At 38.8% G+C, this 16998-nt stretch overlaps 1 protein-coding gene across 3 annotated transcripts in view; it reads right to left on the bottom strand.

Annotated features, from left to right (window-relative positions):
* Positions 1 to 16998, bottom strand: part of scaf8 (SR-related CTD-associated factor 8) — a 216263-nt gene that overhangs the window by 134688 nt on the left and 64577 nt on the right. For all 3 annotated transcript variants that reach the window (XR_009515130.1, XM_059986058.1, XM_059986057.1), the window contains exons 4-5: positions 13775 to 13936; positions 1031 to 1187 (exon numbers count right to left, since the gene is read on the bottom strand). Coding sequence is in view for 2 of the 3 variants with exons in the window: in XM_059986058.1 (XP_059842041.1) it covers positions 1031 to 1187; positions 13775 to 13936 (319 nt within the window). In the remaining variant the exon portion in view is untranslated. The remainder of the gene's footprint in view (positions 1 to 1030; positions 1188 to 13774; positions 13937 to 16998) is intronic.

The raw sequence follows: 16998 nt of genomic DNA, 5'->3' as shown, positions 1-16998 counted from the left end.
ACTCAGCATCCACACAAATGGGGTTTGGGGTGAGCTTGCACCTCAATTTCAGACATTTGGCGGGGTCAGAGACTGTCTTCCCCAGACTTACGCAGTTGACAGAACCAGAGTGTTTCACTTAAATAATTATTAAGTAAACTCAACAAATCCCCTGTCCTTCATTTGGCTTGCTTTTAATGACACAAGTCCAATTTCCTTGACTAGGTTGTAATACAATTGGTGTTCTAAAGAGATACAGCCATGAAATTATGAAATGAGAAAGCAATTGTTATTTCTGGTCAATAAAAATACTCAGAAGCAGGAGTTCTATTTTGTGAAATAAAAGGTAGAGGTATACAGGATTAGTCACATATTGTAAGACTTCACATTTTATTATACAGTAGGTATATTAGACACCATCCAATCAAATCCTGTATTCTTACACCCTTACACTAAACAAAATATCCCAATGTGCACCGAAGTCAAAGTGAATTGCACAATTCAGCCATATTATGTACAAGAGAGGAAATAAATGAGGTATATAGTATACTTTTTAAACACACTGTCCAAGTGAGTTCACTATGAACTCTATTTCACACTATTTCTGCAAGAATGGGAATTGTAAGATTGACTAGCTTTATTTGTCACATATACGAAGTATACAGTGAAATCTGCTGTTTGCGTCAAATCAAATCAGCGAGGATTGTGCTGAGCAACCCACAAGTGTCACCATTCTTCTGGTGCTAACACAGCATGAACCTTTAACCACAATTCTTTGGAATGTGAGAGGAAACTGGAGCACCCGGACGAAACCTTCAGTCACTGGGAGAACAAACTCCTTACAGGCAATGATGGGAATTGAATCCCGATCAGTGAACGCTGGTGTATACATACACACACATCAGTTAGGCTGGCTTTACTATAGGCAATGGAAACCAAGATTACAAGTGCATGCAAAAACTGGCAGCATTAGATTCAAGTTCCAAATTACTTTGATTTCCACTTAATCAATAAATATTAATTTGTGCTGCTGCTGCTGTAAGACTGCTACCTGGTGTGTTGCTGCTCACAGTTGCTGCAGTACTGGCAATAGCAGGGGTAACAGAGGGCGGTGGAATCCCTGTTGCCAAATCCAGAAGTGGCTGTATGACCTCACTTTTGAATACACCATTCTTCTGCCACAGGTTCAGTACCCGCACCACTTTGCTCTGTAAAATACACATTGATTGATTATTAGATTAAATAGTCAACTGACAGCTTCACATCTCATACACATTGAAATATGAGCAAATTCTTTTTTTAAAAAGATGAACCAAAACCATTGATAAAGTTTGGAATTTTTATCTTAAAGAAACTTGTTATAGATCAGTAAAACTGTCATGTCCTTCCTTTGGTTTGTTTGAATTGCTGTTTTTGTGGAGGTTGAGGAAGGGGGGAAAAAGCTATGCTGCAGAACCGAATGAAGAGCCTCCTGAATGATCAGATCAGGAAATTAAAAACCTTTGCACACTGGTTTATAAGAGAATTCTGTTTGTTGTAACCAAATCTGTTCTGCAAGTCTTACATGGTTAACACCAAAATCCAAATCCACACTAAAAAAAAGTGTTTTTGGGTGCTGAGGTAATATGACTTCTATCCTGTCATTGGCCTTCTGAGAAACTATTAGCCCTACAAAAAAATAATTCAAGTATAAAAGCAATTTAAAGTTTGCCCGTTGGAGAACAAGTAAGACCACTGCCATTAAAGGTGGAAACACAAGAGATTCTGCTAGATGCTCAAAATCCAGAGCAACACATTCAAAATGCTGAAAGAATTCAGCAGGTCAGGCAGCATGTATGGAAATGAATAAACAAGTTGACAATTCAGGCTGAGACCCTTTCTCAGGACTGGACAAGGAGGAAGATGCTAGAATAAACAGTTGGGGGGGGGGGTGGGGGAAGAGGGAATGAAGGACCAGCTAGAAGGTAACAAATAAAGCTAGGTAGGTGGGAAAGGCAAAGGACTGGAGAAGGAGGAATCTGATAGAAGGGAGTGGACCACGTGAGAAAGGGAAGGAGTGACACCAGGAGGAGGTGATAGGCAGGTGAAAAGAAGAGGTAAGAGGACAAATAGAAGATGAAAGGGGGTGGGGAAGAAATGGCATCAGATTGGAGGCTACCTATATGGAATGAGGTTATGTTTGTCCACCAGGAATGGCCTCATTGTGGCAAAACAGGAGGCTATGCATCAATATGTCGGAATGGGAATGAGAATTGGAATTAAAATGATTGGGCACCAAGAAATCGCACTTTCAGGTGAATAGAGCAGAGGTGCTTGACAAATCAGATGCCCAGTTTATATCGGGTCTTAACAATGTAGTGGCGGCTGCATTGGGAACAGCGGATACAATAGGTGATCCCAACTGATTCTCAGGTGAAGTGTTGCCTCATCTGCAAGACAGTTTGGGGCCCTGAGTGGAAGTAAAGGGGGAGGTGAATAGGTAGGTACAGCACTTCTGCCACTGGTTTATGTGCCAGGAAGGAGATTAGCGGGGAGGGACAAATGGACAAGGGTATAATTGAGGAAGTGATCCCTGCGTAACAGTTAAGATGTGTTTAGTGATAGGATCCCGTTGAAAGATGGCAGAAGTTGCGAGAATTATGTGGTGGATGTGAAGGCTCATAGGGTGGTAGGTGAGGACAAGAGGAAGTTGATCTGAGGGAACAAGATGATTTGGTGAGCATGGATGACTGGGAGGTGGAGGAGATGCAGGTAACAGCAGCATCAATAGTGGCAGAAAGGAAGGCTGAATCCTGGGAACAAATGCAGTAGAAATTAAGGAACTTAAAAAATAGATTGGCATTTGTGCAGGAGACAGGGTGGGAAGAGGTAGTCAAGATAACTATGGGAATTAGCAGGTTTCTAAAAGATGTTGGTCAACAGTTTGTCTCCAGAGATGGAGACAGATCAAGAAAGGGGAGGGAGGTGTCAGAAATGGACCAAGTGAATTTGTTGAAGTACAATTGGAGAGTTGCGGAGAATTACCCAGGAAGGCTTGGAACACGGACTGTTCTACATAGCCAATGAAAAGGCAGGCATATCTGAGATCCACGTGGGTGTTCATGGCTACTCTGTGTGTTTCAAGCAAGTACAAGGAGCCAAAAGAGAAATTGTTGAGAGTGAGAAACAGCTCTGTAGACGGGGGTGGGGGGGTGGTGACAGAGGGGAATAGATTGGGTCTTTTGTTGAGAAAGAAGAAGAGAGCTTTAAAGGTACAAGTCACACTCCTTCAATGTCTTACAGAATAAAAGCATTATTTGACATTGAACTGAGCAACACACAACAGGAAAAGTTCCAGTTTCAAAATTATTATGTACTGAGTAAGCTGACTATGTTTAAGCATGATACAATAAAAAGAGTTGGGATGATAGCAAGTAGAAAATATCTAACTAGTCCTTCCTTGCTATGTCTGACTACTGCCAGAGACTGCATTAATGGAGTTACAGCAAGTTAAGCTTTTATAGGTAACTTGACTGGAGAAGGTGCAGAAGATACATATGAATATATAATTAAACATAATTCAGTTAAAAAAATGGAAACCCTTAAAATCAGTTTCAGATATTACAGATATAGAAATAATAGAATCCAAATACAAAATACCTAAATGTATCACTCATAAGGAATAATTAAGTAGACAAAATTCATGCATTTATGGACAAATGTGAATAAAAGAGAGAACCTGGCAACTCAGTAATGTTACATTGGGATCCTAGAACATTTGTAAGGTTGCACAAGGCAGGAAGGCATTTTGATTTAGTAAGTTAATCCTTGCCAGACACAGCAGCATTACAACTGAAAGTTGGACAGACATTAATAGAAATGTATGTGTAACTGCGTGACAATTATTGTCAACAATGACAAGAGGGAAACTTTTAAAAAACTTGTAAAATATTATTCCACACAGATATGGTTTAGCAATAACAGTTCAATTTGACCAACATTAAACTGTGTGAAGTCTCCAAGAACTGACTTTAGGTTGAGTATGCCCACATGTGGTCAGAGGTACTATGAAACTAAGAAAACTGTTGGTTTTCCAACTCCACAGACAGCAAATGATAAGACATTTCCTTTCCATTTCTTTAACAACCTCTAACTTTCTCTTAGGACTGCTAGAAGAGTGAAAAACTATGGGAGCCTAGTGGAACTATAGGAATATTGCATAGTCCTAACAAAATTTCCACTTTACTAAAGAGTCCTATATCTGGTGCATTTTGACAAAATAAAAGTTGATTCAATACTGATATCAGTGTCATCAACTAGAATTTGGAATAGAAGTGAGCTTTAATTACTTCTTTAAAATATAGGATTTAATATGAAGCTACACAGCAGATGAAGCAGAAAAATGTCAAGTTGTTGAAATGTTGGTTATCTAAATAACTAGCGTTGAATGTATCTACTTTTATGCTGGAACAAATTCACTACACGGCATTAAGTTTTACAACTATGTAATACCCACAAACATTTATCTGATAGTCAAAATATACAGATCCTGGGGGGGAATAAATGCATATACAGTTGCAAGTAAAAAGTTTGTGAACCCTTTGCAATTACTTGGCTTTCTGCATTAATTACTCATAAAATGTAGTCTGATTTTCATTTAAGTCACAATAGCAGACAAATACAATCTGCCTAAACTAATAACAAATGTTAGTTTTCACATCTTTATTGAAAACATTCTTTCATCATTTACAGTCTAGGCTGGAAAAAGTATGCAAACCCTTGTACTTAGTAACTGGCTAAACCTCCTTTAGCAGTAATAACATCCACCAAATGTTTCCTGTAGCTGCTGATCATACTTGAACAACAGCAAGGAGGAATTTTAAACCATTCCTCTATACAAACTGTTCTGGTTAATCAATATTTCTGGGATACCTTGCATGAACAGCCCTCTCTGGGTCATGCCACAGCAACTCCATTGGGTTAAAGTCTGGGCCCTGACTTGGCCATTCCAAAAACACAAAGTTTCTTCTTTTTAAACCATTCTGTTGTTGGTTTGCTCTTGTGTTTTGGATCATTGTTTTTTTTTGCATCATTCAGCTTTTATTAGGTGATTGGACTTCTGTAAAAATGTTTTGATACTATTTTGAATTCATTGTTCCCTCAATGATTGCAAGCTGTCCAGGCCCTGAAGAAGCAAAGCAACCCCAAGTCATGATGCTCCTTCCACCATGCTTCACAGATAGGATGAGGTTTTGGTGTGCAGTGCCCTTTTTCCTCCAAACGTAGCAGTGTGCATTTCTGCCAAAAAGTTCAATGTCTGTCTCATCTGTCTACAGACCATTGTCCAAGCAGCACTGTGGAACATCCAGGTGGTCCTTTGCAAATTTAAGACGTACAGCAATGTTTTTTTTTGAGAGAGCAGTGGTTTCCTTCGTGATGTCCATCCATGAACACCATTTTTATTCAGTGTTTATAAGTTATAAGTTCAGTTATAAGTTAGATACGGCCCTTGTGGCTAAAGGGATCAGGGGGTAAGGAGAGAAAGCAGGTACAGGGTTCTGAGTTGGATGATCAGCCATGATCATACAATGGCGGTGCAGGCTCGAAGGGGCAAATGGCCTACTCCTGCACCTATTTTCTATGTTTGTCTTATAGTGGACACATGAATAGAGACTTTAGCAAGTTCTCAAGATTTCCCCAGCTCTTTTGCTGTTACCCTTTGTTAAAGTACGAGAAGAAGTACAATTGTTTTAGTGGGCTATTATTTTAGGCAGATTCTGTTTGTCTATTACTGTGACTTAGATGAAGATTAGACCTCATTTTATGAGTAATTAATGCAGAAAAACAGGTATTTGCAAAGGACACATACAAAATGCTAGAGGAACTCAGCAGGCCAGGCAGTATCTGTGGAACAAGTACAGTCAACATTTCCGGCTGAGACCATTTGGCAAAGGGTTCACAAACCTTTTCTTGCAACTGTACACACAGTAAAGAAACTGGTTCCTATGAATTGGAGAAGGGGAAATGTTGGTAATGTTATTGATCTTAAGTTTTCAAATTCATGGTGTGAGCTAAAGGATCTATCAAAAATTGTGCTTCCCCATTCTTGCTTGGTTTGAGAAAATGAAAAGTAATTAGCTGCATGTGTTATTCAAATTTATAGATGAAAGTTTTGGAGTTTTTGAAGTATTAAATACTAGCTTTAAGAGGGAAGGATTAAAATGGTTTTGGCTTGTTCAGTACATAAACCTTTATTTGGTTGCTTCACTCAGGAATCTTCTAGGTTTTATTCCCAAATTCAATAGAATAATTGAAGTTAAAGCAGGCAAAAACAGAAAATAAGTATGCTGTAAATCCCGGTGTATAAGCTGAGAATTTTGCCCTAAATCTTGGTCCTAAAATTAGGGAGTCAGCTTATACAGAGGGTCCAATTTTGAAAAAACAAATACACGGAAGACAGGTCGTATTTATTGGCTGTTTTTGAGTCAATTTCATTCCACTGTCGAAGCATGAATTCTTTGAATGGCTTGTTTAAGCTCACATCTCGTGGCTGGAGCACGGACATCAAACCACCGGGGATGACTGCAATGTCCGTATTTTCAGCTTTCAATGCTGCTTTTGTCTCACCTGACAAATGCGCTTTGAACATGTCCCAGACAAGTAGTGACTTTTCCTTCCTGAAACCTTTGGGACGTCAATGCCACATCTCTTTAACCCACTTCAAGCAACCTGCTTTGTCCATCCAGCAGCATTCTTGAATGTAAACAACACCCCACAGGAATTTTCTGAGCAATCTTTGTTTTTTGTCTCAACACAAGATTACGTCTATTCATAAATTGGGTGCACCAACTTCGCATAGCTTTGAAATTTTCGCTGACCTCACTGTCTTTTTCAGCCCATTTTGACGCTTGAGCTCGAATAATTTCTCTGGTAACAATGTATCCAGATGATTGCTGGTGATTCACCCACTTTACAACTTTTCCTTCAAGTTCCGGCCACTGGCATGGTTTCCCGCAGTTTGCACATTATGTCTTTGGCATTTCCCTCAAAATGTCATCTGCCTTTCTCCACTCTCTCACTTGTTTCTCAATTACACTAAATTTCTTAGCAGCTGCAGAATTATTCGTTCCTTTAGCAAAATCAACAACTTTCAGCTTGAAGCAAGCATCATATCGCATTCGTTTTAATCTTTTGTACATGGTGGTCACAAACTCAATACTGAGTACCATTGGGAACCTAATCCAAAACTTCCTTCCCTGATTTATTTATTAAGAATTTGCTTATAACGCTCTACAATGTGTAGGCTTATTTTCTTAGCAGGTACTGGTTCACTAAATTTCCAGGTTCCGGATCCAGCAAAGCTGAGTACTGGCATGTGAGATCTTGTGATCTTTTCTGGTTAAATCAAAAACCTCTACAAAAGGGGTCGGCTTATACAAAGGTAACATGAAAAAGTCACTTTTTAAAATCTTGAAAATGGGGGTCGGTTTATACATCGAAATTTACAGTAAACCCAGAAGCTCTGTACAGCTATATACAATGACACAAACACAAGCCACATCTAAGGTGGAATTTAAATTTCAGTCTTCATGAAGTACAAGAGGAGTTTTACAAATTTCACTCCTAGAATTCATTTATATTGAATTCCAAGACAAAATACTTCTGCACATGAGCAAAACTAAAAAGTGTCTGCTTCTTTAATTTTAACTGTGGAAAGGAATATTGCTTAACTTCTTCAGTTAAGAAGAAGGAAATAGTACAACAGTCAACAATCCAGTTTACAGTTTGCCCTTGATCTAGTTAATTTGCAGATTTTTAATCTTCAGAATTCTGGCTGCAGCTTTTATTGTTCCCAATGACAGTACCTTTTATGCATTTAACTACCACCTTACTACTAATATGTGATAATCAATGCTTCCTTGTGGCATGCAATTTATTTTCTGATAATTCTACCTGAAATGATCTCCATTAATACATAAGGAACTCACTATGGATGTCAGGAATGTGTAGACAAACCCCCCCCCCCCCCCCCCTGTGAGTACATGCTCCTCCTTAGAGAGTTAAATACACCAAATTCCTGGGAGTTCACGTCACAGATGACCTCACCTAGCCCTTAATATCATTTTCCTGTACAAGAAGGCACAGCAGCGCCTCCACCCACCCCCCAACTTACATTTTACCTGAGCACCATTTAGAGCGTCCCAACAAGTTGCATCTCCATCTGGTATGGGAGCAGTCGAGCGATGGGACCAGAAAGAAGTCCCTACAAAGGACTGTGGGAACTGCTGAGAGGATCATAGGGGTCTCCCTACCATCCATCTGGGACATTTATCAGGAGCAATGCAAAACAGGGCCCTTAATATTAGTAATGATCCCACCCATCCTACTCAGCATCCTCTGACTTTCTACCATCAGGCAGGAGATTACAATGCATAAAAACAACAACAGTCAGGATGAGAATGTTTCTTCTCCTAGGCCATGAAAGTTCTCAACTCACAGCCACACTGTATTCAAAGTGTTACTTAATCTGCTCCATACCTTCCAATATTTAAGGTTAATGCACTTTATTTTTTTATTTATGTGTGATTCATCTGTAGATTTTATTCCAATTCATCGTGTGTAAAGTGTACTTCTGGTTCGAAGAAACTTTGTCTCATTTCTATACACATTACATGGTTATATACATGTATATAGTTAAATGACAATAAATTTGACTTGAACTTGATTGTAGGCCACCTTTAAAGAGACACTGCATTTTTATACTGCTCAATCTGGACTGATTAATACAGGAACAGCAGTAAGTATACCAGTACTAAAGACATCAGCAAACTTTTGCTTTATAGTCTTCAACAGCTTCTAGCATAATATTATATTATTCCAATTATAACAGTAATGAATTACTTTGGAAGAGTTAGCTTGGTAATTTTTTTTTTACAAAATCAAGCATGAGGCACCACCTCCCACGTTGCCAAAGAACCTTCTGACATGAGCATTCATATTGATGACACTCATCATATTTCAATGGAACTAATGAAAGGGTCTTTTAAGAGACTTTTGGGAAAGGTAAATGGAGCTTAGAAAAATAGAGGGCTATGGATAAGCCTAGTCATTTCTAAGGTAGGGGCATGTTCGGCACAACTTCGTGGACCGAAAGGTCTGTATTGTGCTGTAGATTTTCTATGTTTTTCTATGTTTCTATGAAATGTCATTAGCCTAGAGGGTCTAGAATAAACTAGAGTACCTGAAGGTAGATTAAGTCACCTGGTCCTGATGGGATGCATCCCAGGGTACTGAGGGAATTTTCGGAGGTTAGAGTAGATGCATTGGTAATCATTTACCAAAACTCTCTAGACTCTGGGCAGGTCCTGGCGGATTGGAAGATGGCAAATGTCATGCCACATCAAGGATGTAGGCAAAAGACGGGCAGCTATAGGCCAGTTACCTTAACATCTGTAGGAGGAAGATTCCTGAAGCTGTTATTAAGGAAGAAGTAGCGAAACATTTAGAAAGAAAGGGTTCCATTAGACAGACACAGCATGGATTCAGAAAGGGCAGGTCTTGTTTGACAAACTTACTGGAGTTCTTTGAGGACACAGTGAGTGCAGTGGATAGACAGGAACAGGTGGATGTCATCTACTTGGATTTCCAGAAGGTGTTCGATAAGGTGCCGCACAAGAGGCTTATAAATAAGCTAAGGATGCATGGAGTTGGAGGAAATGTATTGGCATGGGTAGCGGATTGGTTAACCAATAGAAGGCAGAGAGTTGATATAAATGGGTGTTTCTCCAGTTGGTAGTCGGTGGTGAGTGGGGTGCTGCAGGGGTCGATGCTGGGCCCGCAGCTGTTTACCACTTACATTGGTGATTTGGAAGCAGGGAGTGAGTGCAGCTTGGCAAAATTTGCTGATGACTCTAAACTGAGTGGAATAACAAATTGTACAGATGTGGAGAGTCTGCAGAGGGATACGGATAGGTTAGGTGAGTGGGCCAAGGACTGGCTGAGGGAATACATCGTTGGTAAATGTGAGATCATCCACTTTGAAAGGAATAATAGAAGTGCAGAGGCACTTGGGAGTGTTTGTTCATGAATTACAAGAAGTTGGCTTGCAGGTACAACAAGCTATTAAGAAGGCAAACAGAATGTTGGTATTTATTGCTAGAGGGACTGAATTCAAGAGCAGGGAGTTCATGCTGCAACTATACAGGGTACTGGCGAGGCTGCCCCTGGAATAGTGTGCAGTTCTGGTCTCCATACTTGAGAAAGGATATACTGGCTTTGGAAGCAGTTCAGAGGAGGTTCACCAGGTTGATTCCAGAGATGAAGGGGTTAACCTATTAGGAGAGATTGAGTCGCCTAGGACTATACTCTCTGGAATTCAGAAGAATAAGAGGGGATCTTATAGAAATATACAACATTTTGAAAGGGATAGATAAGATAGTAGAAAAATTGTTTCCATTGGTAGGTGAGACTAGAACTAGGGGACATTGCTTCAAGGTTCAGGGCAGAGGATTTAGGATGGAGATGAGGAGAAACTGTTTTTTCCTCAGAGAGCAGGGAATCTGTGGAATTCCTTGCCCAAGGAAACAGTTGAGGAGTCTTCACCAAATATATTTAAGATACAGTTAGATAGATTTTTACATAGTCGGGGAATTAAGGGTTATGGGGAAAAGGCATGTAGATGGAGTTGAGTTTACCGAAAGATCAGCCGTGATCTTATTGAATGGTGGGGCAGGCTCGATGGGCCGGATGGCCTACTCCTACTTCTTAAGTTCTTATGTCTGAAATACTAATTTCTATAATTGCCAAAGATTCCCAGCATCAGTATGCCTCTGTTGAGAGCAGAACAATGAGAAAAAATGTTCTTTGTCAGAAAAGTAACTATTCCCGCAGCCTTCATTGCAAATAATAGTGAAGACATTGTTGGGAAATTAGAGTGTATCCAAACCTTCTGAAAACATCATCGGGTAAAGTAGTATGTCACTGATCAAGAGAACCCAGGTTTGATCATATAAAAATAAAAAGAAATATTAGATTTGTCGTTTACATGAATAAACTCAGTGTAAAATTTAATGTCAGCATATTAAGTTAGTGTGTTAACAATGCATAAGTTACTCTTATGGTGGATTTCACACCAACATATCTTATACCAGTCAGTGTATTTGCATAGTTTCAGCAGTATGTAGCCACTTTATTTCAAAGGTGCAAATAAGCAGTAGAGGTTAGAGTTTAAAGCTTATTGTCAATTTTGGCAGAAAGTGGGGAGTTGAGGGAAGCAAAAACATTATAATTTAGCCCCATGAATACTTCAAATGTTCAGTTTATAAACAGTGAGCATTATCCACTATCTAGTATTAAACAGAAATTGTATCCTGAGACTGCAGTGTATCAGGAATCATGGTCAATTTTTGAAGGGGAAGGTGGAAACAAATTTGAATGTCTAGCTAAAATTAATTTTGATTTTCTCATGAATACATATATGAATGATCAAAGTCCAGTTCAAAAGCAAAACAGTCCACTTTCTCAGTCAGTCATCCTTTTACTTTTTTGCCTCAATCCCACTTAACTGTGCTTGGCTTTCTCCACTATTCAAAGGACAACTATCTTTTGATTAGACCTTCAACAACTGCCAGAATAATTCTGACAGTACCATCCTCACAGCCACTTTATATTTTAGTACCTGACCCATTACCATCCATGCCGAGAGGCTCAAAACTACTCACAATACTCCAAGTTGGTCTGACCAATGCCTTACAAAGTCTCAGCACTACATCCTTGCTCTTATATTCTAATCCTCTCAAAATTAATGCTAACATTGCATTTGCCTTCCTTACCACTGACTCAACCAGCAAGTTAAGCTTCAGGGAATCTTGCACAAGCACTCCCAAGTCCTTTTGCAACTCTTAAGTTTGAACTTTATTCCCATTTAGAAAATACTCTGTCTGTATTCCTTCTGCCAAAATACATGACCTTACACTTCCTTACACTATATTCCATCTGCCACTTTTGTCCATTCCTTTTTTGAATCATCCACAAATTTAACCACAAAACCATCAAATCAATCATCCAAATCATTAACATATACTATTAAAAAAGCAGTCCCAACACAGACCTCTGCAGAGCACTACTAGTCACTGACAGCCAACTAAAAAAGGCCCCCTTTATTCCTACGCTTTACCACCTGCCATTCAGCCAGTATACTATGCATGCTACAAAACACACAAAACGCTGGTGGAACACAGCAGGCCAGGCAGCATCTACAGTGAGAAGCACTGTTGACGTTTCTGGCCGAGACCCTTCGTCAGGACTGCTATGCATACTAGTATCTTTTCTATAATACTACGGGCTTGTAGATGTTAAGCTACCTCATATGAGGCACCTTGTCAAAGGCCTTCTGAAAATCCAAAGACAAAAGGTCCATTAATTCTCCTTTGTCTATCCTGCTTGTTACTTCCTCATAGAATTCCAATGGATTTTTCAGGCAAAATTTTCCCTTAAGGAAACCATGCTGGCTTTGACCTATTTTATCATGTGCCTCTAAGTACCCTGAAACCTCATCATAATGGACTGCAACATTTTCCCAACCAGTGAAGTCAGGCTAACTTTGCCTCTCTCATACCTTTATAATTCCCTTTACGCCACTGTAATACTTATACATCTGACTTTAGCTTCTCCCTCTCAAACTGTAGAGTGAATTCTATAATATTATGATCACTGACTCCTAGGGAATCCTTTACTTTAAGATCCCTAATCAAATCTGATTCATTACAGAACATCCAATCCAGAATTCCTTTCCCCTAGTGGGTTCAACCACAAGCTGCCCTAAAAAGCTATTCTCATTGGCATTTTACAAATTCCCTCTCTTGGGATCCAGCACCAAACTAATTTTCCCATTCTACCTGCATACTGAAATACCCCATCCCCATGACTATTGCAGCATTGCCCTTATTACATGCCTTTTCTATCTCCCATTGTAAATTGATTATCAAGTTAAAGGATATGGAGGGGTTGGAGTGGGTGCAGGATGCTTCCTAGGTTTGTCAGTACTGTCAAAAAAAAACTGGACAAAATGATTTATTCTCGAGTGTAGGGAGCTGATGGGGAACCCGACAGAAATAAATAAAATGATGGCAGGCATAGAAAGGGTAGATAGTCAATCAGTTTTCTAGGATGAAAGAGTCAAACATGAAAGGACAGAGTTTTAAAGTGAAAGGGCGGAATTGAAAAGGAGATCTGAGAAGCAAGTTTATTTTAAAATACAGAGAGGCATTTGCTGGAACTTGCAGGCAGGGGAATTGGTGCAAACAAATATGATAACAGCATTTACAGAGTATCTAGACAGGCAGATGAACAGGCAAGGAATATATGGATATGGACCTTGTGAACGCAGATGGGATTAAGTTAGATTGGCATCACGGTCAGTGCAGACATCACTTGACAACATGTATGTCCCTGTGCCATACTGTTTTATGTTCTATTCTGAGTATGCATTTATATTTTTTCACCCCATTTTCACTGATCTCCTACTTACTTTACCTTTTCTATCTCTGACCAGTTAATTGTCTGCAAAATTCAATTACTCTAAACAAATTTGATTAAATTTTAAAAATTCAACCACCGAAGCTAGTTCCATTGCAAATATGAATTAGCCCGCATTGTTCACTTAAAAAAAGTAAAGTTCGTGCTGGATTTATTCATCTCAGAACCTAATTAATATGCTTCTTCAAAAGAAACCAAACTTCTTAGTTACAATGTGTTAAATCAATGTAATAATTAACTCTGTATAATACATTAGAAAGATTGGAGGCAAAACACATACCTTGTCATCAGCAGGACATTTGTACAAGTTCTGGAAAGTTGTATTGATGTTCTTGCAAAATCTGGGAGCAAACACATCCTTTTCTGGACCAAACTGATGACGGGACTGGCGCACAATTGAGTCGATAACATACAGCCCTGGGACTTTGTATTCTGGTTTACACTGTAAATATATATTTAAATACAAATGAAGTACTTCAACAAGGTTATGACTTATTTACCTTGGAACTTTATAGCTACCTTTGCTACTGACTTGTGACCCATTGCACTGCATCCTGAGCAGCATAATGTAGGTTGAAGCCCACAATTCCCCATCTGTCATGTAATCACTTTTGTTTGTGCTGTCTAGGTTGTGCTAGCTTAATTTCTTTTGATATGGAACAAAAAAAAATAACGAAATGCTCACAACTGCCAGATTTGAAGCAGAATATTCACATCACTCAAAACACCTCCAATCCATCCCTTGGACAAAACTTGTAAAGTATCTTTTAAAAGCACAGTCTTTCACACTTCTGCACTGAAGAACAGAAATATTCCATATAGTCAGTGCTACTGCCGACTATTTTGTTCTCATGACATTTCCTCCAACTGACATTGTCATTCCAAAAATCAGAAATTCTGTGTTCCTATGTGCTCCCACTTCAATACATAATTATTCTATTCTCTAAGTAAAAATCCCACACCACCTAACAAATTGATTAGCAGAACAAGTGATGATACGAAAATTTTTTAAAATGCTAGGAATGCCCAGCAGAACAGGCAGCATCTGTGGAAAGAAAAACAGAGTTAACTTTTCAGTGAGATATCTTTAATCCGAATTGACACAAAAGAAACATTAGTAAATTGAACATATAAGGAAGGAGGAACAAAAGGTCTGTGATAGGAGAGGTAGAAGGAATTAAATGACAGATTATGCAAAGGTGATGATGCAGAAAGAGGGGTATAAAAACACTGTTGGGTTTATAGAGATTTTCAAAAAAGAAAATGAAAAACTGGTATAAGAGGCTGCTCAGTCAACAGAGTTGAGAGGCACTTGCAGGATGAAGTGCTCACAGGAGGAAGCACAGCTGGTGTATCTGTTGATTTATTCTGTGTGATGGATACAAGCCTGTGCCCAGAAGTGAAACTGGAGTTTGAGTATGGGATGAAAGTGAAATGGACGATGTGAAAAGCCAGTGGGTGGTGGTAGTGGAAAAGAGAAGATGAAAAGTTAAAGATAGTGAAATTTTAGTATAAGCAAAACCTGGAAATGGCACCACAGCAATCAATGTGCCTGAAAGTAACAACAGAAAAGATCTGTATAGCATTAAAACAAAGAATGCTCAACGTAGTACATAATTTTTTTTCACAAAATTCACCAAAATAAACCAAGCATGGACCCAGATTAAACAAAACGGTTGCTCAAACTGGTAGAGATGGCAGCCATGGATGGATTCTAATTTAATCAGCAGTCAAGAGAAAACAGATTCCTGACAGTCCTCAGTCATTCTGAAGCTTGGGAGAGGTGTGGACATTCATATTGAAAATGAGATTTTAGTGTCCGGAAAGAAATAGCAAAGATGAAAGTTTGAAATTGTTCTGTGAGGAAAAGATTAACATTTTGGACCTTGGGAAGATAATAACTTGGATGATCACATGCATGGAGAATGCCGAAGGAAGACCGTCAGAGGTCACAACAATCTAGCATTCAATGGTTGAATCAAAATCTGGGTAAAGTAGTAGAAAGTTTTAGAAAATAGCATCTCTACTTTGTGGAAGCAAAATACCTATCAGAAAACAGCAAAACTTTTATCAACAGGTATCATGACAATCCTAGCATTGGACCACAATGGGAAAAAAAAACATGTTCAGGGGAAAGAGAGCAAAAGTGGATAGAAGTTTGCAGTGAAAAAAATGTATAAGTTCCATTGAAGTTCAGATTTAAAGGGAGTCACACAGTGAAAGGAAATAGTGGAGTTGGCCTCCTGGTAGAAGAAATGGGTATAAAAATAAGAGTTCAGTATTCATTGGGACTACACTGGAAGTTTATTGGGACAGGGCCTGAAGATGAGGAATCCACGGATTGTGAGGATTGACCATCTTTAGTCAGAGGAAGATCAATACTGATGGTTAAAATCATGATTAAAATTTGAGATTTAAATCATTGAAGAGGGTCAGAGGGAAATGGAAACAAAAAGAGATCTTAAGTCTATGATTACTGACATTGCTACCAATAATATCACAGCAGCTTTGAGATACAGCAAGCTAATGCTGCTGAAAGCAGTAAAGGTAAGCAAGATAAAAGAAATATGCAGAAAACCTGATGGACAAAAAGAATTCTTCAAGTAGGACATTACTAGGATAAAAGAAAAATTATGTATTTATATAAACCATGCCCAATGCAAATGTGAAAATATGAAATTAAAAAGAATTGCTGACAGCCCTTGGGTCAACTAACACCTCGAGAGAGGGAAGCAGAATTAATGCTTCAGACTTTTCATCTGAACCAGTTAAAGCTCAAGACACTAAAATTCAAGGAAGTTGGAAGATAGAAAAATAGGCAACACAAATAAAGCCATATTTGTGAAGCATTTGTATAAGAGCAACTTGATTATTTGATTGCAATGGCAATGATTTAAATTAATTTTCTTCTCATTTAAATATAGGATTTCTCAGAGCAGAGCCAACAGGTTACTTTTTTTCTTTTTCAATTAAAATGCAAATACAGAATTTGGAAATTTAGCAATTTTCTACTATTTCCTTATTCTTCCACCTGCCAATTTTTCCCCTTTTGTTTTAATCCTGCTATCTGTGACATTTTGGTACCTACCCTTAATATATATTTTTTTGTTTCTTGCATTTTGCTCAATGATAGTCCAACTTCAAATCACAAGATATAAAGAGAGGAAGATTGCACTGACAGCAAGAGAGTAGTTCTGTCTATTCAAAGCTTCATCATGGGGAAAGATTGCCAAGGCCAGACAGGAAAGATTGCCAAGGCCAGAAAGGACAGAAAACTGCCCTGAAGAAATGCAATATTCCCACTGACCCCTGAAAATCTCTATCCCATTCCATTCAAAGTGAAAGATCAGCTTTTGGAAAGGTAATTGAGAACACAAACACATGCAACAGCAGCATCAATACAAATGGTAAAAGATGTAGACAGCCTGTTGAACTATCCACCTCTCTGCTATCAGCCCCCACCACCTCATCTGCATAAAGATGGCAAGACAGTGGCTATACTTC

Source organism: Hypanus sabinus, chromosome 12 (assembly GCF_030144855.1).
Source record: "Hypanus sabinus isolate sHypSab1 chromosome 12, sHypSab1.hap1, whole genome shotgun sequence".
NCBI classification, from domain to species: domain Eukaryota; kingdom Metazoa; phylum Chordata; class Chondrichthyes; order Myliobatiformes; family Dasyatidae; genus Hypanus; species Hypanus sabinus.
The sequence above is the reverse complement of the archived record's forward strand: the minus strand, read 5'-3'. Positions and strand labels throughout refer to the sequence as shown.